The 23764-nt window shown below is 44.6% G+C and overlaps 2 protein-coding genes across 4 annotated transcripts in view; one reads left to right on the top strand and one right to left on the bottom strand.

Moving 5' to 3' along the window:
- DLD (dihydrolipoamide dehydrogenase) overlaps positions 1-4400 on the top strand; it is a 34736-nt gene extending 30336 nt beyond the window's left edge. Inside the window, exons 10-14 of the mRNA XM_051849690.2 lie at positions 889-1059; positions 1377-1566; positions 1977-2114; positions 3463-3552; positions 3645-4400. Coding sequence (XP_051705650.1) covers positions 889-1059; positions 1377-1566; positions 1977-2114; positions 3463-3552; positions 3645-3710 — 655 coding nt within the window. The 3' untranslated portion in view covers positions 3711-4400. The remainder of the gene's footprint in view (positions 1-888; positions 1060-1376; positions 1567-1976; positions 2115-3462; positions 3553-3644) is intronic.
- Positions 4401-8500: 4100 nt separating this feature from the next.
- Positions 8501-23764, bottom strand: part of LAMB1 (laminin subunit beta 1) — a 74379-nt gene continuing 59115 nt past the window's right edge. For all 3 annotated transcript variants that reach the window (XM_070071145.1, XM_051849688.2, XM_051849689.2), the window contains 9 exons: positions 19334-19518; positions 18147-18388; positions 15512-15715; positions 14708-14852; positions 12738-12945; positions 12469-12610; positions 10292-10468; positions 8961-9120; positions 8501-8780 (listed from right to left, as the gene is read on the bottom strand). In XM_070071145.1, coding sequence (XP_069927246.1) covers positions 8644-8780; positions 8961-9120; positions 10292-10468; positions 12469-12610; positions 12738-12945; positions 14708-14852; positions 15512-15715; positions 18147-18388; positions 19334-19518 — 1600 coding nt within the window. In that variant the 3' untranslated portion in view covers positions 8501-8643. The remainder of the gene's footprint in view (positions 8781-8960; positions 9121-10291; positions 10469-12468; positions 12611-12737; positions 12946-14707; positions 14853-15511; positions 15716-18146; positions 18389-19333; positions 19519-23764) is intronic.

The following is a 23764-nucleotide window of genomic DNA, read 5'->3' as shown; positions in this document are numbered from 1 at the left end:
TAACTTTTTTTTTTAAAAGATTCATTTATTTAAATCAGAGAGAGGTCTTATATCCACGGGTTCACTACCAAGTGGCTGCAACTGGCAGGGCTGAGCCAGGCCGAAGCCAGGGAACGGGAGCTTCATCAAGGTCTCCTACATGGGAGATAGGAGCCTGGACACTTGGGCCATCTGCTGCTGTTTTCCCCGGCATGTTAACAGGGAGCTAGGTTGGAAGCAGAGCAGCCCAGGACATAAACCAGAGCCCATATGGGATGCATACATCACAGGCAGTGGGTTTATCCACTGTTCCACAGTGCCTGCCCCAACTTTTTAAACTTTTTTTGCTTAATAACAAATTGAAAAAAAAAATAACACTATTACTTGCCGAATTAGTGCATTGAAATGCATGATTCAGTTGATAGTAGAAAAATTAACCCTTTAGCCCACTATTATCGCTGTAATATACCCTTTCGTAGAGTACATCCAGAAGATTTAAAACCTCCGTTTAGTGAAACTAATACTTTTAGTAGATATATGGGGAAACCAATAATAATTTGATGGCTTATTATGTGCCTGGCACTGTAATTATTAAGTATTTATGTCATTTAACAACATACCTAAGGTTATTCATACAGCTAGAGAGTGGCAAAGTCAATACTTGAACTTGGATCTTTCTGACTTTAAGACCTATGTTGTATCCACGATTGTTAGGCTGTTTGTGAGATTTTAATGACAAGCTTTTAGAGGATGTGTATACTTTTTCTTACCTGACCCCTATGTTCATGTTTATAACTAAGCATACTGTTAGAAATGTTATCAACACAAGACAAATCTCAGATGTTGAATTTCTGAGTCAAGCATTTATGGCAGATGTGAGTTTAATCCCTTGTGCTGTCTGTTGTCTAGTATTGAAGCTGCTTCTGGTGGTAAAGCGGAAGTCATCACTTGCGACGTGCTCTTGGTTTGCATTGGGCGACGACCCTTTACTCAGAATTTGGGACTAGAAGAGCTTGGGATTGAACTAGATCCCAGAGGTAGAATCCCAGTCAATACCAGATTCCAAACTAAGATTCCAAAGTAAGTTAAATAATTATTTATATTTTCAGTAATTTTTAAATTTACTGTGAAGACTGTTCTGAAACTAAAATTGTTAGACTTTAAAGCATGTGTTGGATTTGGGGAAGAATACTAAACTTGGAAGATGTAAAATAAAAATAACTCAATGAGTATCTTCATTACTCAAAGACTAGAACTTGAAATCACATTTTTGAAGAGCCGCATGTGGTATGTTTTTTGAGATGTACTAGCCGGACACATATTGTTAGCATGGTGTACCTGGTTTCAGACATGTCCAGTTTCAGACGTTCACGTGTTTCTTCTGATCTCCGTGGCAGCATCTATGCTATTGGTGATGTGGTTGCTGGCCCGATGCTGGCTCACAAAGCAGAAGATGAGGGCATCCTCTGTGTCGAAGGAATGGCTGGTGGCGCGGTGCACATTGATTACAACTGCGTGCCGTCCGTGATATACACGCACCCTGAGGTGGCTTGGGTTGGAAAATCGGAAGAGCAGTTGAAGGAAGAGGTAAGCCTGAATAACAGGCAGTTTACTCCAAAGTGTGAATTGAGCTGATGATGTTAATGTCTGAGAAAATGCGTTTTTCTTAATTGTGTGAATGTCTTTTAATAACCATGTAGAACTTTAGAGTTGAGTTTATGCATTTTTTCCTTTATTAGCGTCATGAGGAGGTCATTCACTCTTTAGATTTATCACTGGTGGATGATGTCCCGAATTCAAAAGCTTGTGGACACTGTATTTGCTTACATTTGTACCCAAAATACAAGTATACTTCCTTAGCTAGCCTTTTGGTCTTTGCTTCTGTCTACTGTGTGAACAATTGCCTTCTTGGAATTTATTTTCTGAACAACTGGTAGCTGATTGGGAATGACTTTTTTCAGTGTTTTTATAGATTCTCATTTTTTGTTTCTCATCAGGGTATTGAGTACAAAGTTGGTAAGTTCCCGTTTGCTGCCAACAGCAGAGCTAAGACTAATGCTGACACAGACGGCATGGTGAAGATTCTCGGGCAGAAGTCAACAGACAGAGTACTGGGAGCGCATATTCTAGGACCAGTGAGTGTGGAAAGTTTTGTTTGTTGTTCTAAAGGGTGCTGTGGAAACGGTAAAGGAAACTGCTCTCGCTTTAGGATGTGGACTATTGAGGGATGACACAGCTGCAGTCTGTCAGGCACACCCAGTAAAATAGACCATAGTGTGTAGTAGATGAAGTTTTAAACAACCTGGTGTTTATAGTCTGAGGTTGCCAGTTATAAGTAAAAACTTGAACTTGGTCTCTGTGCATCATTTCCAGGAGGGTGCCAGTAGCATGGTCAGTCTTGTGCGCCATATCACCTGCTTTCTGTGCTATAGCCAGGGTTAGCCCTTTAACAAATGCCCCGGGCCACGCCTCTGCTTGAAGCCCTCCAGTCATACTTCTCAGCGTTTGACCGTTAGCACGAGGCCTGTCTGAATTGGTGCTGCCCTGCCCAGCTTTCTCGTCTGTTTGTGCTTTCTGTGACCTCTGCCTCGAATGCTCTGCTCTCAGACCTTTCCAAGCCTGGCTCTCACTGTTCACATCTCAGCTTATCTGTTACCACCTAAGGGAAGCGTTTCCTACCAGCCAATGAGCGTTGCATCTTCCCAGGAGGTGGCTGATGTAACACAACTAGTAATGAGAACAGAATATCTGCGTGCTTACTATGTTACTTCCTAAGTACATTCATTGGGTTCATTTCATTTTTACAACAGCTTTGTGAGATAGGTGCTGCTGCGATTCTTGACATGAGGAAACAGAGCGTCTGAGAGGTTGAGGTAGCAGGTTGTAAGACTTCAGTCCAGGCTGCTCAAGAGCCCAGGCTCTTCATTTGAAAACAGAGTTCTTACCACAGCACACTTTATCTTCGCAAGTTAAACACTTGCTGTTTTGACAGTTTGGTTTTTTTTTTTTAACTTACTTACTTGAAAGGCAGAGAGAGAGAGGGAGAAATATTTTTTATCCCTCGAATTCCCACAACAGCAGAGGCTGTGCCAGGCAAAAGCCAGGAACCCAGAATTCCATCTGGGTCTGCCACATGGGTTTCAGGGACCCAAGTGCTTGAACCATCATATGCGGCCTTTCCCAGGTGCCTTAGCAGTGAACTGGATTGGGAGTAGAGGATCTGGGACTCAAACTGGCACTTCAGGACGGGATGCAGGTGTTCCGAGTGGTGGCTTAACCTGCTGCACCACAACACCTGCCCTTTCAAGCTCTTTTGTGTCACCTTTTCTGTTCATCTTTTCCTGATTTTTTTCTCAACTGTTGTAATGATAAACATTTCAATGTTAGTATCTAAAGCAGCCTCTCTTAACCTTTGCTGTCTTATTAGTGGGTAATTGTTTTCGCCAAGGGAAGCAAAATGACTTCTTGTTTGTTACTTTGAAGGGTGCTGGAGAAATGGTGAATGAAGCGGCTCTGGCTTTGGAATACGGGGCATCCTGTGAAGATATAGCTAGAGTCTGTCATGCGCATCCGGTAACTACTGACAACATAAGAATTGATGGCTGTGTACATTTTCTGTGTCCCACAAAGACTTGGCTTTTAATTTTAAATGTCTTCTCTTGCAGACCTTATCAGAAGCTTTCAGAGAAGCAAACCTGGCTGCATCATTTGGCAAATCAATCAACTTTTAAATTAGAAGATTATATATTTTTTTTCTGAAATTTCTTGGGAGCTTTTATAGAGGTCACATTTCTGAACAGAATATGCTCCCAAGTGCAAGGATATCTAGGACTCAACTATGAGACTTTTGGAAGGTATTTAATAGGTTTGGGCAGAATGGGATAATCTCCTATCTATATTTTAAATAAATTTAATATTTTGTTTCAGTGCATTAATATGCAGGACAAAAACTACTTATAATAGTAGCATCCTGGAAGATTTCCATCAACCTATATTTTCATGCTGTTTGTAAGGTTCAGCTTCACTGAACTTGTGATAGTTTTTATCTCTGGTGCAGTGAAATTGAATTCAGTTTTACATGGATGGAGCTGGAATATGGCATGTGTTGAAGCAAGGTGATCAAGTTATTTTAAATTTGGTTTTCATATTGGAAACAGATTAGTCATTAGAATAAGATTCAAATATGTATAAACTGAACCGATGTAAATAAAAAGTGACTGTCTTCTCACTTGTCTTGTTTAACCCTTAAATTGTTGCAGTTTAAATGTAGAATTTTTAAGGTTCCATTGAGGTCTACAAGTCTGAAAGATAGTTATTCAGTTACAGAAATAAAGGGGTCTGTTTACAAAACATATTAAATGGAGACTTAAATGTGTTACAGTGGGGAATAAAGATAACAATAAACATGTCTTAAATATTCATTCTTGGTTATTCTGAGTGGCTCTTGAGATGGTCCTACTTGTTTTCTGACTACCTGTAACATATATTCTTAATATTTATTGCTGCTTTCTTGGGCTGAATGTATCTTTGTTCATGTTGTATGGTATTAAGGTGTTTAAAAGGACATAGTCCTTTCATCCACTTTGGAGATGCCTGCTAAAAGCTTAGCGTATACTTTTGGAGAAATACAACATTAAAGGAATCTACTTTTTCCCTATGTGGATTGCCATAGCTAGATGAATGGCCATTTCTTTTTTATAAAGAATACTGTAAAATTGCATTTATTGATAAATGTTTAAAAATGGCCATTTTGGAAGATACACTAAGAAAATACTAAATTCTGAGTAGGATTTTGCATATTACAGCTAAACTCAAGAATCATTGTAGATTCAGCGAGTAATTCTCAAGTTTTATATAGATGGCATAAACTTCTAAAGAGGAAAAAACTAATTACTTTAAAATTTTCAAGCACTAGAAATAAGCAAACTAGATACTGACTTGATGGTGATTTAAAGGTTGTAGTCATAAGGAAAGTTTGGAGAATGTAATCTGGACAATTGGTTGATCACAGCTAAAAGGAAAATGCTTAATATTCATGGTTTGATTGCATTATAAATTAGTTAAATTTTCCTTCTTTTTTTTCATATGTCCAGTGGTCTCAGATTGTATCATGCCATTATGAGTGATCATTGTAAAGACTGGTTCGGTTATGTCTCTGAAAAACACTGAGGTGTCTTTGTTTCTGTTCTTTTGTTTTTAAGATTTATTTATTTCTTTGAAGGGTAGAGTGACAGACTTTTTATCTGCCAGTTCACTCCCCAGATGACTGCAACAGTCAGGGCTGGACTGGATAAAGCCAGGAGCCATGGACTCCATTCTGTTGCCTATGTAGGTGGCAGGGACTTATGTATTTGAGCCATCATTTGCTGCTTCGCAGGCACATTAGCAGGAAGCTGGATCAGAAGTAGAATAGATGGACCTTTTTTTTTTTGTAATTTTTTTTTACAGAGTGGACAGTGAAAGAGAGAGAAAGGTCTTCCTTTTCCGTTGGTTCACCCCCCAATTCTGAGTTGTTCCTTTATGGTATGAGAGGTGGGAGTCAAGTTTCAATATCCTGCATTGGGATATCCAGTTTTCCAAGTGCCAGTTATTGAAGAGAATGGCATTTCTCCACTTAATGGTTTTGGTGCTTTTATCAAGAATCAGTTGGGAGGGCCGGTGCTATGGCATAGCAGGTGAAGCCTCTGCCTGCATTGCCAACATCCCGTATGGGTGCTGGTTCAACTCCCAGCTGCTGCTCTTCCGGTCCAGCTCCCTGCTGTGGCCTGAGAAAGCAGCAGAAAATGGCCCAAGTGCTTGGGCCCCTGGATCCACATGGGAGACCCAGAGGAAGCTCCTGGCTCCTGGCAGCCCCAGCCTTCTGGGGAGTGAACCAATCAATGGAATCTCTCTCTCCTCTCTCTCTCTCTCTCTGCAACTATGCCTTTCAAATAAAATAAATCTTAAAAAAAAAAATCAGTTAGCTGTAGATGTATGAACTCTTCTCTGGGATCTGTATTCATCAGGAGTATCAGTATATAGTTATTTTTTGTTCCATCTTTGGTTTTGTATCAAGATAATGCTAGAATGAATTTCAGAGGCCTCCCTCCCTCTCGATTTTTTTGAAGTAAAGAATTGTTAGTTCTTCCTTAAGGAGGTTAGGTAGAATTCAGCAGGAAAGGACTTTGCTTTATTGAGAGACTTCATTACTGATTGTCTCATGACTTGCCAGTCTGTGTAGGTCTTCTGTGTTGTCTTAGTTCAATCTTGGCCAAGTTGCGTGTGTCCGTTTCTCCCAGGTTTTTCCATTTGTTTCTATGTACTTGTCTCAAGTGATGTTCTTTGGTGTCGGTTGTGATAGCTCCTTTTTCATGATTTTGAGTCTTTTTTCTGTTAGTCTAGCTAAAGGTTTATTAATTTTGCTTAATATCATTGATCTTTGTTATTTTTTTCCATCTCCTCAGCTTGTGCTTGGTGCATTTTTTTCCCTAAGTTCTTAATTTCTATGGTTATTTTCTCATGTAGGCACCCCATGAGTTTTGGTATATTTCCATTGTTTTATGAGATTTTTAGATTTCCCTTTTTATTTCTTCAGTCAGTGACCCATTGTTTATTCAGAAGCATATTATTTAATCTCCATATATATTTTCTAAGTTTTTTCTTTGTGGTTAGAAAACAAAAATGAGTACTTTTTTTTTTTTTTTTTTAATGCATTGCAGCTTGTCTTGTGGCCTAACACAGTCTGTCCTGGAGTGTATTTTATGTGCTAAGAATGTATTCTGCAGCTATGGGGTGGAATTTGCTGGAAGTCCACGCATAGTTTTTTCAAAGTATGCATTTTCCAAGACTTTGAAGTTATGTCAAAGCATCTGCAGAATTTAGGTGCCCTTCTCTTCTGTGTCTCCTTTCTGGGATTTTTCTCCTTTATATTCCAGCTCCCTGACTCCTGAACCAATGAAAGTTGGCCTTTATCCTCCCCTCAAGTGAGAACTTTTCAGAATTGGGAGAGCAGGGTGGGCGTTTGGTGCAGTGGTTAAGGCACTTCTGGGGACCAACTGCATCTATCGGCGTGCCTGGGTTCAGGTCCCAGCAACGCTTCCGACTCCATCTTACTGCTAACGTGCAGCCTCGGGGGCAGCAGTGTTGATGCAGGCACTTTTGTTCATGCCTCCCCTGTCGGAGACCCAGGTTGAGTTTTAAGCCTGGCCCAGTCCCAGCTGTAGGCAGGCATTTGGGGAGTGGCTCAACAGCTGGAAGATATCCCCACCATCTGCCTTTCAAATAGAAAAGGAAAAAAAATGTAAAAGAAGGGTTCAGCATTAGGTCCTCTTCTTGCTGCATTGCCCTCTGTTGCTGTTTCCTTTTTTTACCAGCAGGAGGGCTGGTCGGATAAGTGTGTTACTTTGTCATTACTCAAACATGGCCCCTGCTCCTGAGGAAGACGGTGTAATTGGGGAGCAGTATAATCTGATCTAACATGGATTTTAGCTAGAGACACAGAAGATTATTAAGTGCAACCTAAAGGATTCATACTCAATATGAGAATGCAGATATCTGGGATGGTGGTGGTGAGAATTTCCTAGGAATAAAACAAGTTTTAAATGTTCACTTACTGTTTATCTGCTGAGCTCTCAACATTTCCCTAGCTTGTAAAGGGTGGGGTTTGGTTAACTGCAGCTCATGGATAAAATGTTTTGAGTGAGATCTTTGGTTGTTAACTGAAAAGGAATGAGAAGTAGTAGAGAGGTTTCTACCACTTTAAGTAAAATACTTGAATAAAGAGTGGGTTGCTGTAGTAGACGGGGCATGATGACTGTGCTGGGTAGTAGGGTGATTATCTCAATAACACGGACAAATAATTGCCTTGTAACACAGGGAAGCTGCCTTATTATAGCTGTTTATGTAACTTTTGTCCAGGGCCAGTTTCAGATGCAGCTGTGTTGGATGTGTGGGTGGTTAAATGGTCCACGGAATAGTCTTGCTCTAAGAGATGTGTGAGGACAACACCCATTCCAGCATGAGCTATAAAGCTGACAAGGCTGGCAGCTAACAGTCCAGCAGTTTCCTTTATCCTGTGGGTCGATGGTTCCGACCTCAGCAGCAACAGAGAAAGTTTAGAGCGTTGTCCTGTACTTTGCGTAGCACTGTTCAGCTGGCAGGAGCAGTGTGTGGAAACTCAGCCCTCCCCTAGGTGGCAGTCAGGACAAGCCCTGGTCTACCCTCCTGACCTTGTAGGATTTGCTACTCGTTCTCAGTCCCAGAGTGAGGAATACTCACGGACACAACCGAGCAACCAGTGAAACAGTGAAGGTGGGTTAGGCTATATCCCTTCTCCTCCCCAGCCTGGCACGCCCAGTGCGAGGGTTTAGGAGGATGCTGGCCTATGAAATAGGTGAGGAATAGCTTGTTTACAGACATAACAAATTCAGGTCTTCATGGAGGCAGTAAACATTTATAAATCCATTTATAGTGAAAATAACATTCTTTGTTAAAAGGATTCACGATCACTGAAGCAGTAAAAGTAAGTGAATTATACTAAATATATATTTATACAAAAGCGCTGTACTTTATTTAGCTCCATACAAAGTCCGGTGGTTAAGAACATTAAATAGGTAATGAGTTTCACTTTATTAAACGCAGCTCTTTGGTCACGCAGCTGTCACATGCTTCCAGCCCTCCCTCCTGTTACAAGCAGGTGCTGTAAACAGCAACTTTCTGGCTTATATCCTTGAGGAGTGAGCGGACCTCGCCTTCCAGCCTCACTAGTTCTTGAGCTTTATCTTCTAAATATTTTTGATTGTCCTCATATTTTCTTTCTAAATCTGTGGAAGATAAAATCAAGAAGCAAGTTGGAACAGTTTATGCCATATTATGATTTTGTAAAACCTGATCTGATCTTTGCCTGTGAGGCTCTAGTTAAACGCCTGACACAAAGTGAGTTGATTTTCACCTTTTAAGTGAAACAAGCTCTACAAAACATGAGCCTAAGTGGAGAGACCCACCTTTCAGCAGTTGCAGCTTGCTGTTCGCTTGAGCCAGAAGTGTTTTTGCTTCATTCTGTAGCATTTCAGCTTTCCTTCTGGCGTCGGCTGACTCTTGACTTTTTTTGGCTATGACGTTTTCTGCTTGCTTGTACTTTTCACCAAGTTCCCCATCGAGAACCTGCAGTTTCACGTTGAGACACACAGAGGGGATAGCGATGAGATGTAAGAGCAGTAGTGTAAGGGTGGCAAGCTCGCATCACGTACACATGAGCTCAGAGGGCGTGCATTCTGGATAAAAGCCAGCAAGGCTGTTCAGGTTTCATCAGGTTATCCAATGGCAGGTAATTTAAAAACATCTCGAAACGGTGGAATTGAATGTCCAATTGACATGAATTTGAAAAACATTTCAAAGAACCTTTTAGGTTCCCTAGGACTAATCCCTTATTCTCTTGATTAGCATTTTTCTTTAGGAAAGTAGAGTAGATGAGACATCAAAGGAAGCCAATTCAGAAGAAATGGCCAACCATCCATCTGGATCTTGACTAACTGAAGGTTTGAGGAGACTTGATATCAGGAACTCAAAGAGAAAAGGCAGATTTTACAAAAGATGGAAGAAGGAGGGGTAAGATAGTAGCATATGCGAGCAGAGGCTGACGAGGGAGAAAGGTTTGATTTGGAAAGATGTTTGCACATCAAACTAACCATCGTGGACATTTCAATTCTGTAAGCAGACAACTTGGGGGATATATACTCTCAGCAAAGACAGCTGCTCCCTGTTTTGTCTTCCCCAACCGTAAGGCACATCAAAGTTCCTTTTGTGTTCCTAGAGGTTACAATTACTTCCACCAGAAATTCTGAACATCAGTAAGGTGTTAGGAGACAAACTCAGTCACCCAGCAGTATCAACACCACCTCCGTATGTTTAAAGCAGTATCTTTGGAGGTAAGCGTGCCCACAGACTTCTAGTTAGTGCTTGGCTCCTAGCTAGAAATCTGAGCAGTGTGAGATTGTGCGTAATACGGGACTTTCTGGTGAGGAGCGGGAGTGGTTAATTCAACATTAGGTCTGGAAGAGGCAAGATTTGGTTTCCTGCTAAGTTGTTCTCTGTAATGAATCCTTTTTTGTTTTTTCTGCCATTTTCCTTTTGAAGTATTCTCCAATGGCCAGGTAATTACGATACACCCTACAGATTGTTCTAAACACCAGACAGGGCATCAGTACAAGTTCAGTATACTTAAGGACTTTGACCCCCAAGTTTGGATTTGAGGACCCAGGACTTGCTCCTTGAGGAAGCAACCATGTTAGGTTCCTACCCTTTATAAACTATGCAGTTAGAAAGGTTTCTGTACCTTCTTGACGTCTTCCACACTTTGTTTCACAGAATGCACTACTTTTTCAATATACTCTGCCTCCCCCGAGTTCTGGGCAGACTTCCGTTTCAGTTCTTCCATGTTTCTCTCGAGCTCGCTGATGCGCTGGGAGGCGTTGAACAAGGTCTCCTCAGAAGCTGCCGTTTCAGACTCAATCTGCAAACAAGTCAGTCATGGGGCAGGCCATTAGTTTAAGGAACGGTAGGAAGTACAAGTTTAGAGGAAGATTTCCAAGGCTGTTATGCAATTTTGCTCCAGACCCAAAGAAGTACTAAAAGTGCAAAGTAGAATTTCAGCACAGCTTGTAGGAAGTACCCAACTGGAGTCTTTGCTATAACTTACAGGTGCATGTTGTTATTTTGGTACTTCTGGTTATCTAAGCTGAGGCTGATGTTAAAGTGTCCTTATTAACAGCCCAGGCAATATGATGTGTTAAGAAAGCACTTTAAGGAACCTGCAAACTTTGGCTAAAGAACGAGCAGCTATGAGAAGAGGGATTTCTGTGTAAGCTTAAAAGTTAATGTTGGTGAGAAATTAAACTTGCAGTTATCTTTTAAGTTTTTCCTACCATCTCTAAACTCTCGAAGTGCAGGTGTCAACTGCTTCCCGAAGACTCGACATGTTTGAGAAAGATGACCCATGGCTTGGAAAGTTAACACTGGAAGTTATAAGTGCTACCTCACCTGGACAACTGGTGAGACCCACATTTGATCTCTTGCTAGCCAAAGAAAGCAGCCTAGCCCATGAAAGAATAAGCAAATTTCTTAAAAAGTATTTTCATGTATGGGTCTGTACCATAGAATTAATTCTGAATAACACTGTTGTAAAGAAACCGATGAATCAGTATAGACGTGCTAAATTTTTTTTTTTTTTTTTTTTTTGGACAGGCAGAGTGGACAGTGAGAGAGAGAGAGAGAAAGGTCTTCCTTTTGCCGTTGGTTCACCCTCCAATGGCCGCCACGGCCGGTGCACCGTGCTGATTTGATGGCAGGAGCCAGGTTCTTATCCTGGTCTCCCATGGGGTGCAGGGCCCAAGCACTTGGGCCATCCTCCACTGCACTCCCTGGCCATAGCAGAGAGCTGGCCTGGAAGGGGGGCAACCGGGACAGAATCCAGCACCCCGACTGGGACTAGAACCCGGTGTGCCGGCGCCGCAAGGTGGAGGATTAGCCTAGTGAGCCGCAGCGCCAGCTCTAAAATTTCTAAATGTTTCAGGTCACATGATTTCAGCCTCAAAGTTGATTACCTCAGAAAATTCTTTTAGTGTTGTAGTAATTCTCAGAAAACAGTGAGTAACAAAAAGGCCTTATGGGCACAAAATTTAAAGGAACAGTTGCTGAGGAACTGTTGGGCTGCACTTCACTGAGAGCAACGTGATATGGGGATGCAGGGTCATATCAGTGTGGGCCGAGAGAAGCACATTGAAAAACCATCTCCCGGGTTTTAAGTACGTGGAGAGGTGGCCCAGCAAAGCTGACAGGGTCAAGTACAAGGGGCATCTATTTCAGAGTATAATCTGAGAACATGCAGGGTGGTTGGACAAAAAACAGTTACAGAACTGGTTTCTAGAAAACCAAAGACTGAATTATGTTTGCACTTTTTAAACGAGATTCTTTCCTTAATCTCAAGTATTTTGCCTCTAATAAAACATGAATTTTTCCATGTATTTGGAACAGGCTGTTTAGCGATCAGATCTCTCCGTCCTGCAGAACTGGGCACATTTCGACCTTTGTTGCTTTCCTTCAGTTGTCCTGTGGGAATGATCACCCAAACCTTGAGACACCAGTCCTTTGGGCTACTGTGGAACAGGACCGTTTTTCTACAACTGGACTGTGATATGAGTACTGTCCTTCATGTCACTGAACAGAGTCCACTCTGTTTCCTCAGTTTTCATCTCTTTAGGCTTTTTGTGGAGGAGAAAAACCAAAGGGGGCTTAATGCTACAGGACCTTCGGAGTCCCTGTCCCGTGAACACAAGCCTCCACTCACTCAGCATCTGCCGAGGGAGTCATTCAGGTACTTAGGTCAAAGCAGTCCTTTCATGTCCAGTTGTAAGGCTTTCTGTTCAGAGGTATCTACCAAACGCACTTGTTGTTCTGACTCAAGAATAAGGTGGGTATTTTCTCCCACCTGCTACAGTGACAGTGGCAACTTACAGAAGTCAGCAGGTTCTGGGTGCCCTGGATGTCCTCATCTGCTTGTTTAAGTGCTTTCTCGGCTGCAATCTGGGCCTTTTCCGCTTCTTCCAGGGCTTCCTTTACTGTGTCTGCGGTGACCTTAACATCCGTTGCGCTTTTGCTAGGGAAAACAATGGGAATGTATTGTATATGAATGTGAGAGTACTGGCTTTGAGAAAGAACATTCACTGAATCAGGAAATCGTGTGTTTGTCCACAGCCCCCTAACACCGTCATGTCCTCAGATACCTGGCTCTCTTAGCTTCTTCTAACAGCATCTCGGCTCTTGCAATGTCAGCCGCGCTCTGCTGTAGGATAACCTCTACTTGAGAGAGGCTCTCGACTCGTTCACGGATGTCTTCCGTCAGGTTCTGCAACTGCTCAGGGGTGCTAGGCATTTCCATTTTCAGGACTTCATTCGCAACCGCTTCGATGCTGTCCAGATCAGCACTGTCCTCTGTGGAGAGCAAAAGTGGCCTATAGACAGGTGCAGAATCAGAGGACTCACCCATTCAGCCCCTCGTCCTCGTCCACGCTGGGAACAGCCCCCGTGGGCTGGCACCAGGGACAGGCACTTTCTGTTTCTCAATGAGGAGGGGAGATGAGTACTGTTAGAATTTGTGGTGGGCTGGGGTTGTGAGACTGCATGGAGGATGAGGAACTGATCAGGCTTTGAAGAGTAACAGGACTTGACGTTTCTGGGTGGAGACACAGTTCATGCAGAACATGTTATGTGATGGTCTAGGGGAGTGAATGGGTCAGAGAGGTCAGGGTATATAGCACAAACCATGTCAATACAGATACAAAGAGCTGGTGTCCCTTATAAGCTAGATTCAGGAAATTCTGTTATAGGAAGGAAGAAAATCCAGTCACAGAAGCAGGAGAACCAAACAGTATATTAGCAAGGGAGCCAAGGAGTTTCAGATGTCAAGTGTGAAAAGCAGTCAAACTTGAGATGCGATAGATCCTCATTGTTTTTGAAGATTAATTTATTTGAAAGAGAAGGGAGAGACAGATCGATCTTCTGTCCACCAGTTTACTCCCCAAAGGACCACAACAGCCACAGCTGAGCAGGCCATTATGGAATGCTGGCATAGCTTAACCTGCTACGCTGTAACACCAGCCACCAGTCCTCATTGTTTCAATTCAGAGTTTTCCTTAACTCACAGCCCAAACCACCCTTGCTAGTAACTCTTGCACCAGCAACATGTCAATTTTTTATTTATTTATTTATTTTTTTTTTTTTAAGATTTATTTGAAAGAGTTAACTGAGAGGCAAAGGCAGCAGAGAGAGAAGTCTTCCATCTGTGTTCACTGCCCAAATGACTGCAATGGCCGGAGCTGAGTACCTGAAGCCAGGAGGTTCTTCCGGGTCTCCCACGTGGGTACAGGGGCTCAAGCACTTGGGCCATCCTCTACTGCTTCCCCAGGCCACAGCATAGAGCTGGGTCGGAAGTGGAGCAGCTGGGACTCAAACTGGCGCCACAGGCGGAGGCTTAGCCCTGTGCACCACAGCGTCAGCCCCAACATATCAGTTCTACAACTGACCACAAATTCTAGAGATTTTCTTCTCTACAGAATGCTTAAGGTGCAGGGCTGTGTAACTGGAGGTATACTATTTTGTAAATAATGACATTACCGGGCTGACGTTGAGGCACAGCAGGTTAAGCTGCTACCTGCCAACACCAGTACATCACATGAGCCATTTCAAGTCCAGCCTGTTCCAGTTCTGATCCAGTCCCTGGTAATGCTCCTGGGAACACAGCAAAGATGGCCCAAGTACTCTAGCTCCTGGTTCAGCCCTGCCTGGCTATTGCAGGCATCTGGGGAGTATACCAGAGAATGGTATGCCTTTCAAATAAATAAATCTTAAAAAAAAAAAAAAAAAACTACAAAGATTCGGTAATGCTGAAGTAACCTCTCTTCCTTGAATGAAGGCTGCTAAGGCAGAGTCCAGATTCGGTGACCACAGTCTGTGTTTGACTCCGTACCTTCACCTTGAGTACCCTGTTAGGTCTGTAAGTGCCCAACAGCAGAGACGGTTACTTACATATGCATTTCTTCACATGAATACTTTTCATTTCTGGACATGTTGCTCTGAGACATTATACTCTCAGAAATTGATTTATGCACAATACAGATTTGAATTTGGCCTCTCAAATAGAATCTCACAGGAACAGATACCTTAAAAGTAATATGAATATGAGAAAGCTCCTTACGGGTCAGGAAGTCTCGGATTTGCTTGATCAGGTTTCTCAGGTCCTCATTGCTCTTGTCCACTTTTTCTTTAGTTGCGTTTGTCTTCAGCAGAACACCCTGAGCGTTCTGTTTTGCTTCATCTGCCCTCTGTTTTGCTTCAGAGACCTGAATACGAAGAATCCATCATTTCATCCATGGAACAACATCACTTGGTCCAGAAAATGATGTTGAAAGCCCAAGCATTTGCAATGACAAATTCTCCCATTCAAGCAAGTACTGTAGTCCTATTTAGACTGACATCATTCAGTATTTAATACTTCCTACAGAGATAGAGCTAGCACTGAAAATTTTCTCAAGTTGTTTTAACTCTTCCCAAACTTTCAGTAGTCTAGCAAGTGTTCCCTGTTTTTCTCCGGTTACTGAGGTAAATACTTCAGTTGAAAAGTATGTGTCACTTTAGAAAAATAAATGTTCAATTGCTTAGTACAGAATTTTCTAACACACCTGGATATACTCATAACCCTGGATCCATGTAAAGTAACTTGGTCATCTCTAGCTGTTGTCATCTAAGATTTAAACGTCTTGCTCTAAAGACTGTTACTGCCCCGTGAGTGAGGAGACGAGAGATTCTTAAACTCTCTGTGAATAAAATGTCCCCACCTCTTTCCCTGACCTGCCAGAAACATCAGCATTCTTACTTGACCATGAAATGCCCCTTCATTTCAGCCTGCATTCAGAACAGACTTCTGCCTTTCAGATCTTCCAGTCCACAACTGAAAGCAAGCAAACAGACTGAACAAAAACTGGCCCTGTCACTGAATTACCATCTTGGAGAGCTGCTCCACTTCAGCCAGGGCGCTCAGGACATCTCGGTCAAAGTCCATGGCCTTCTGCCAGGCACTATGGGCGACGGTGACCAGGCCGCCGCAGCCAGGCCCCCCACACTTCTTCTCTCCCTCGTCGGTTCTGCAGTTGGGGCCGCCACACTCAGTCTCGGAACAGGAGGCCCCTGGAGGCGTGCCACAGGTCTGCAAGGAGCCAAGGATCAGGCACAGAGGGTTCACATAGTGAGTGCCGCAGCCGCACAGCTGCGAGGGCCTGGGTGGCCCCAGAGAACGTGTAGGTGGTCCTCAGCAAGGGTCCAAAACAGCGTGTTCAGGAGCCCAGTGCAGAGGAACAAAAAGCTGAGGGATAAGCGAACCTGCACATGGCCAAGGAAACCTGACAGCCTCTCAATGCCTTCTGCCCAAGTGACTCAGAGTGCCACGTGGGCTCTGCCCAGGGTGCAAACACTGGTGGTGGTGCCGTGTTGAATTCTGCCAATGCAGGAGCTAAAAAGAATCCCCTCCCCCCTTTTTCCCCTAACCAGTTGGAGCTTAACAGAGAGCCCCGTGAACTCTGTTTCACCTTGTTAACTGCTACAGTGAACAGAGTACCATAAAAGGCCTAACAGCGGGCATTTTAGTAACTTCACATCCAGTTAGTGAGACGGATCACTCCTTACCACGGGCAGGGCCGGATGCATGGAGGAAAGTGGGCAGAGGGGAGACTGTTGAGGATTGCAGCCGTTCGTGGGGAAGGACGTGTGGGTTGTGGGATTTCAGCATGGAAGTGGGGGGAAAGAGGAGAAAACAGTACAAAGGGACGAGGGTGGATGCAGCTTTTCCAAGTCACTACCCCTCCCTGCACTCAGAGTCCTCTTCCTTTCAAATCTTCTAGAAACTTCCCTATTGTCACTCCTTGCTCATGGCACACAAACTGATAACGTTACAAGCCTGCTCTGTGATGGAAAAGGCTAGACAGGGAAGGAATCTTCCTTTTGTAGACAATGTTCATACTGGAAAGAGGCAACGAAAAGCAATTACCAGAATGCTTCCAAACAAGGAATACTTCCAAACAAGAAGGTTTTGAATAAATACAGTCAACTCTTTGGCCTGATAACTTAATTGTAACCCCACTGTATCTCCAAACCTACAATGATGGTCTCAAGGATGCTTTGTACAAACAATCTGCCAGCACACCAGGAGATCTGTTTTGTTTCAAGAGGCAGGCATGGGAAAAAAAAAAGAAAAAAAAAAAAAAAAAAGCATGGGCCTAGCTAAATATCCCCAAAGACAAAGGACTGAAGTACCTGAAAAACACAAAGGGTGCAACATCTATTTCTGTACTAGGAATGACAGTACAGAGCCTACACGGAGCGCTCTGAGGGACCCGGGGAAGCCAGCCACGCCCGAGCGTGCATAGGGAAGGTGCAGGCTGCAGAGGCCACAGGGACCCCGTGCCTGTCCACTCCCAGGACACCTGGGGCCCGCTTCGCTGCTTCTCAGTGTAGTTTGCAGAGATTCAACTTGTTGGCAATGACTGATTTTTGTTTTGTCATTCTTTGTAAGGAAGGAATCAAAACAATGGAAAGGGCTGGGAGGACTGGCATTTCATGTCTGTATGAAACAACTTTGTCAACTGGCAGGTGCCATTTGCACAGTGCTCTGGCCCCTGGGTTTTTGTTTTCCTCTGCATGTTTCATTTAGTGAGAAGTGGTCTACTTAGTCCCTATCTCCATTAGATGTCCAGTTTCTTACAATGAAAGTGAAACATTGCAGGCATCAATACAGTTGGTCACGATACAATACAGATAGGGCATTTTGTCCTTTTCAAAGAAAGTTGCGGTGGGGCCAGAACAATCATTCGAACAAAGTCAGGAGGACCGAATCCTTCCCAGTCTGCTAGTCATGTACCCTCTTCTCTCACTCTGTATTCCCAGGCTGAGAGAATTCAAGCCTTACTCCACGAAAAACTGCCCTGCAGATTCTCTCAGGGGGTGACCTTCCTTGGAAAACAAAGGAAATGGGAGTCAGGAACAGGTTCAGGTTGGCTTCTTTTGGCCTTCTGCCCAATTTTCATTAAACTCAGTACTCGATTTCATCTGGCACCGGAGTCGCTTTTTAAAAGCTCCTAGGAAATGAATCCACCTTTTAGGCAGATTGCACGGTTAATCTTCACCAGGTACAGTTACTGGAACAAAGGGCCAGTTTAGCTAATAACCATGGAAAAAATTCTTTTGTGTCCTTGAAGTTTTGGGGGAAGGACCTTCCAGAACCATTCTAAACTCCTCTGAGACGGCTCTTGTCAGCTCACAGCAAATTAAAAAAAAAAAAAAAAAAAAAAGTCGTTTCAAGAAGTCACTGAGTCAATCTAACAGCCCCCAAAAGTGGTCCTTACTCTTCTGTTGGGCCACAGAGAAATGGCTGGGAGAGAGGAGAAGGCTAGAAACGCACATGCTGGCGTTCCCTTAGCCTGGCCACGCATGAGTCACGGAAGCCTCACACTGGTCCAGAGACTTGAGCCTGTGAGCCTCACTCGTGCTGATGGCTTTGCAAACTGAGCAGTATTAATGACACAGGCAGGATGGGCTTGTTCCTCCTTGCATCACAGAAACCAGGCCAAAGCCTGAGATCTTACCATCTCGGCCACAGCTGACAGGTCTAAGCTTTGTAGTTTGCCTGCCAGTTCATCAAGAAGGCGGGCCTGCTCCTCCTGTTTCTCTCTGAACCGGGACTCCTGCTCCATCATCAAGTCTTCCACTCTTTCTCGCGTGAGAGCTGACTGCTCCACGGTGCTGTGGGGATCTGTGGTGGAGGCATTCACCCTCTCTTCTGCTTCAAGAGACATCTGGAAATACTTGGTAATGCTATCCAAGGCGCCTAGGGCAGGAAATGACATTGCCCACAGTTTACTGTGTTGTACCGAGCTTCCTTACCAAGCAGTGCTCACATGTGCTGTCTTCTGGCCCTAAGTCTACTGTTGAGTTTTTAAACTCAACAAAGAAAGTATTTATGAAATAGTAGAGCTGTCTCCTTGAGAGCAGGGTATCTACCTTGTCCCATGAGCACTCTGCCTAGCTCTGAAGGACGCCAGACCATCTGGGTGAAAACTGAAAAATAAGTCCATCACACAGATGTCTCTACGTGCAGGCCAACATCCAGCTCTTAATAGCTGCTATCAGGCAGCTTGCTGATAATCAGGCTAGCTGATTTCTCCCTTTCCTAAGTCATTTATTCAGATCCAGCCAAATGGCGAGTTATTAGGCAAAGAAAAACAACGTGGTTATGTTTTGACATTTTAGGAAGCTAGTTAAACCCAAAGGCAACCAACTGCATAAAACAGGATGGCCAGGGTGATCTAACATTACTTCTACTTTGACTTTTTGGGGCGGTTCAAGATGGCCTACAACAGCCCCTAAGTGGAGGATTTGCAAAAAATATTTCCTGACCAATCAACATTCCCAAATATGAAAGGATCTGCAGAAATGTCAATTCAGTATTGTAACTGTCAAAAAGAACCGCTCTCCAAGAAAAGGCCAGGGGGTTAAACTACTCACTGGGAAAATCAGGACGCGAATACCATTCTAACAAATACTGCCATTCACGCTGGGGAACCACGCACGCCCCTTCATTTCTCTGTGCCCTGTGTCCCACATTTTGTAAAATGAAGACCTTAATCCCCATCTGGCCAGAGACTCACTAAGTTTTTAATCATTACAAGTACTTCCTTTTTTTTTTTTTTCCTGAAGACGCTATACCCAGAGGTTTGACATATGGTTTAAATCCATTGTCTAGGACTGCATATTTGTATAAAAAGCTGCTCACCTCGAATATCAGAGTTCTTGATAAATTCCAGTTGTTCGGCGAGTTCTTTCACAGTGTTGTCCAGGTTCTCCGCCTCTGCCTGTAGAGACTCCAGTTGTGTGGTCGTGCTGTTGCTTTGCGAAGCTGTGTCAGATAACTTCACTTCTACCTGGGCCATCCTCTCTATCACATCTTTGGTGAGTTTCCTGTAACAGGAAAGGTAAGCTTACCTATGTAAAATAAACCCGTGGAGAACTGTTCAGTCTCTCGTACCTTTCCTACTAACACCGTACCCGTCACTGTAATTTCAATCCAACGTGGTCTTTTGTGGCAGAGGTGACTTGAGTACTGATCTGATTCTAAGGGATCATAATTAGACCTAACAATCTTTCTTGCTCCAAAGGGGAGTGAAGAGGGACCCCACAGCGCGTGCAGCCGTGTTGTGGCCGTCGAGGGCTCCCACGATTCCCAGGCCATGCTGTACGATGAGCATGCATGAGCAGAGTTCAAGCCCAAACCATCCCACCCACGTCCGAAGACGCTAACAACTCAAGACAGGAGAAGGTCAGTGGGGGCCACCCAACTCTGCTCTGCACGACCTCTCCCCTTCAGACCAGGGGCTGCCACTGGAGCCCCCTCCTGCCACCCAGCACCCTACTTTCAGCTTTCCAAAGCAAAAAAGGTGCCATCTACTGGCAATGAAAGGTGCTACCATGTAGTTTTCACAATATTTCATTTGGAATCCCAAACCTACTGTATTTTGTTCAGTGTCTTCTATCTCCAGCCTTATACCTATTTGTGTGTGTGTGTGTGTGTTTCATACATACAAATACAAGGAAGCATCAAAAAGTTCATGGAGGGGCTTGCATTGGTTAAACAGCTGCTTGGGATGCCCACGTCCCAGTCCCATGTCGGAATGCCTGGGATGGCAGCAGATGACCACTCAAATAACTTGGGCCCTGCCCCCATATGGAAGACGAGTTTCCAGCTTCTGGATTTGGTCTGGCCTAGCCCTGGCTATTGCAGGCATTTGGGGGGATGAACCAGTAGATGGAAGATCTCTGTCACTCCACCTTCCAAATAAATAATTGTTTTTTCTCTGTCACTCTGCCTTCCAAATAATTTTTTAGGTGCATGAATAATTTGCAATATTATTTAATCCATCTTCTATGAACTCTGTGAAGCCCTCTGTACAGTGTGTGGGAGGCAGGTATACCACACAGAACGTGCTATTTGAGTGGACATTCCCTCTGAGAATTGCTGGCATTACACACAACCATCTTCTCGGGGATCCAAGGTATAAAATTACAGCTGAGAAGGGGTAGAAATGCTGAAAGGGTGAGGGCCATTAGCAGCATGGTATTTAAGGCTGAGATAATAAAATGACCTACTTCAAGAATAAGTACCTTTTTTTAATTTTTTTTTTTATTTTTATTTTTTGACAGGCAGAGTGGACAGTGAGAGAGAGAGAGAGAAAGGTCTTCCTTTTGCCGTTGGTTCACCCTCCAATGGCCGCCGCTGCAGCCTGCGCACCATGCTGATCCGATGGCAGGAGCCAGGAGCCAGGTGCTTCTCCTGGTCTCCCATGGGGTGCAGGGCCCAAGCACCTGGGCCATCCTCCACTGCACTCCCTGGCCATAGCAGAGAGCTGGCCTGGAAGAGGGGCAACCGGGACAGAATCCGGCGCCCCAACCGGGACTAGAACCCGGTGTGCCGGCGCCGCAAGGTGGAGGATTAGCCTATTGAGCCACGGCGCCGGCCATAAGTACCTTTTTTTAAAATTTTATTTGAGAGACAGTTCCCATCAACTGGTTCACTCCCCAAATGTCTGCAAAGTTCTTAAAGGGATCACCTGGGTATATTAAGTTAAAATATAACAATATAAAATATTAAACCCAATGACTTCTGGGGGAAAACACAGCTGGGTTTTTCAGTGCTTTTCTTCTGTTACTCTGTTGATTCTCAAAGGCTTTTGCAGGTCTCAAAAAATGTTAGCAATCCTTAAAAAAAAATCAAAACCGACCTGGTATATTTTTTTTTTTTTTTTTTTTTTTTTTTTTTGACAGGCAGAGTGGACAGTGAGAGAGAGAGACAGAGAGAAAGGTCTTCCTTTGCCGTTGGTTCACCCTCCAATGGCCGCCGCGGCCGGCGCGCTACGGCCGGCGCACCGCGCTGATCCGATGGCAGGAGCCAGGAGCCAGGTGCTTTTCCTGGTCTCCCATGGGGTGCAGGGCCCAAGCACCTGGGCCATCCTCCACTGCACTCCCTGGCCACAGCAGAGGGCTGGCCTGGAAGAGGGGCAACCGGGACAGAATCCGGTGCCCCGACCGGGACTAGAACCCGGTGTGCCGGCGCCGCTAGGCGGAGGATTAGCCTAGTGAGCCGCGGCGCCGGCCCGACCTGGTATATTTTTAAACAAGGCCACTTTGGATACAGAAGCGTATGCCCTTGGATATTATGTCAAAAAAGATTAGTGAAACTAGTTTTCCCGAGATGACTGCAATCAATCTCAAATAAAGGTACAAACAGAGTGGTTTTGGGGATGTCATCTCTGGGCAGGCTCAAAAGACACCACATCTTTTTAACTCTCCCAGAGGTGAGAGACCAAGACCAAAACTCCTTTCCTAAGCGGGCTTTCGCTCAGACCATGGCTCCAACACCTGGTAGTGACTGCGCGTGAGGAGGCTGAGCCTTACTGAGGCCAAGGCCACGCTACACGTGTCAGCTCCCCACAGCACACACTGCCTACCGCCCAGGGCAGCCACGTGGCCTTGGGCACAAAACCTTGGCATTAAACCCAAAGATTGGTTACTCTACATTGCTTACTCTACTTTTTAAATTTAAAAATGTCAGCCGGCGCCGTGGCTCAATAAGCTAATCCTCCGCCTGCGGCGCCGGCACACCAGGTTCTAGAAGGAGGGAGGGAAGGATGGAGAGAAAGCGAATGAGAAGAGAGAGAGAAAGACAATAAGGTCTTCTGTCCACTGATTCATGTTCCAAATGCCTACAACAGCCAGGGCTGAAGCCAGGAGATCAGAAGACTCAAGCCCCATCTTCCGCCTGAGGGTCAGGGACCCAAGCATCTACGCCATCATCTCCTGCCTTCCGGCGTGTGCATTAGCAGGAAGCTGGGACACAAACCCAGGCATCTCACAAGGGATGCAGGCGTCTCAGGTTTGTTGCCCCAGATGCCCACTCTGGAACCTATTACTTTAAATCTATAAGGTCTTCAGGAAGAACCTGCTGTAAGGCACCTGAGCTAATTATGTCCACGATACCCTTCCTGCTTCTCAACAACAGTATGAAATGAAAAGTCCTGGGGTGGGGCTGTGGTGTAGAAGGTTGAACCTCTGCGTGCAGTGCCAGCATCCCATATGGGTGCCAGCTTGAGTCCTGGCTGCTCCACTTCCAATCCAGCACCCTGCTATGGCCTGGGAAAGCAGTGGAAGATGGCCCAAGTGCTTGGACCCCTGCACCCACATGGGAGACCCAGAAAAAGCTCCTGACTTTGGCCTGGCACAGTCCTGGCCGTTGCAGTCATTTAGGGAATGAACCAATAGATAGAAGATCTCTCTCTCTCCTCCTCTCTGCATCTCTGCCTTTCAAATAAATAAATCTCAAAGAAAAAAATAGAAAAGTCCACCAGGCTTCCTGGAGACTGTGACCAGAGGCCCACCAAATACAACAAACACTGCTGAAATTATTATAATGTAAAATCGCCTTCTCAAAGTGCACATTTAGCTATGAAACAGTTCTCTTGCTCATGCCCATATGGTGAGTCTACAAGAAAACCCTGTAGCATCTGGGGGACAAAAGCTTCGTACGCTTTCCCACTCTGTCCCTTCAGCTCCCAGGTCGGGAGTTGGGGGCAGGAGAGGTGAGGCTGGAACAAAGGGCAGAAAAATGATCCCTGAGAAGCTGAGTGACTCAGCTCAGTCCCCTGCATAGCCTGGTAAAATCACCACCAGCAGACAGACAGGTGATCACCCAGAGACGGCTGGGAGGAGGACTTGGCACTGTAGGGCAGCTGCCGTCACTGGAGGAATTTTGCGGCACTGGTCTAGACACCAGCAGCTGAGCCGCAGAAACAACTTGGGAGTACACAGTCTTTTTTTAATGGTAATGGAATCACCCTCAAGTGACACTATTTATAATCCCAAGAAGTCACATTATGTCTTGTGCAATTATATTACATTGCACAGGTCAATCCTTAAGTTATTCTGCAAGGCCGGTGTTAGCCTCCATCTCCTCCCCAGGGTGGAAAACAAAGGCCCAGGGATTCCATCATTCAGGTTCAAAGCCCAGTGCACGGCTGAGAAGAGATTCAGTCAGGGGTCTCTGGTCTCCACTGCCTTGGAGCATGGTTTTGCTACGGCAACACTGAATAAAACATGCACACAGTCTACACTGCGGCTTCCAGAACTGCGGGCCCCAGTGACGCGCCAGCGTTCA

Source organism: Oryctolagus cuniculus, chromosome 3 (assembly GCF_964237555.1).
Source record: "Oryctolagus cuniculus chromosome 3, mOryCun1.1, whole genome shotgun sequence".
Classification (NCBI taxonomy): domain Eukaryota; kingdom Metazoa; phylum Chordata; class Mammalia; order Lagomorpha; family Leporidae; genus Oryctolagus; species Oryctolagus cuniculus.
This window is presented reverse-complemented; position numbering and strand designations above follow the sequence as displayed.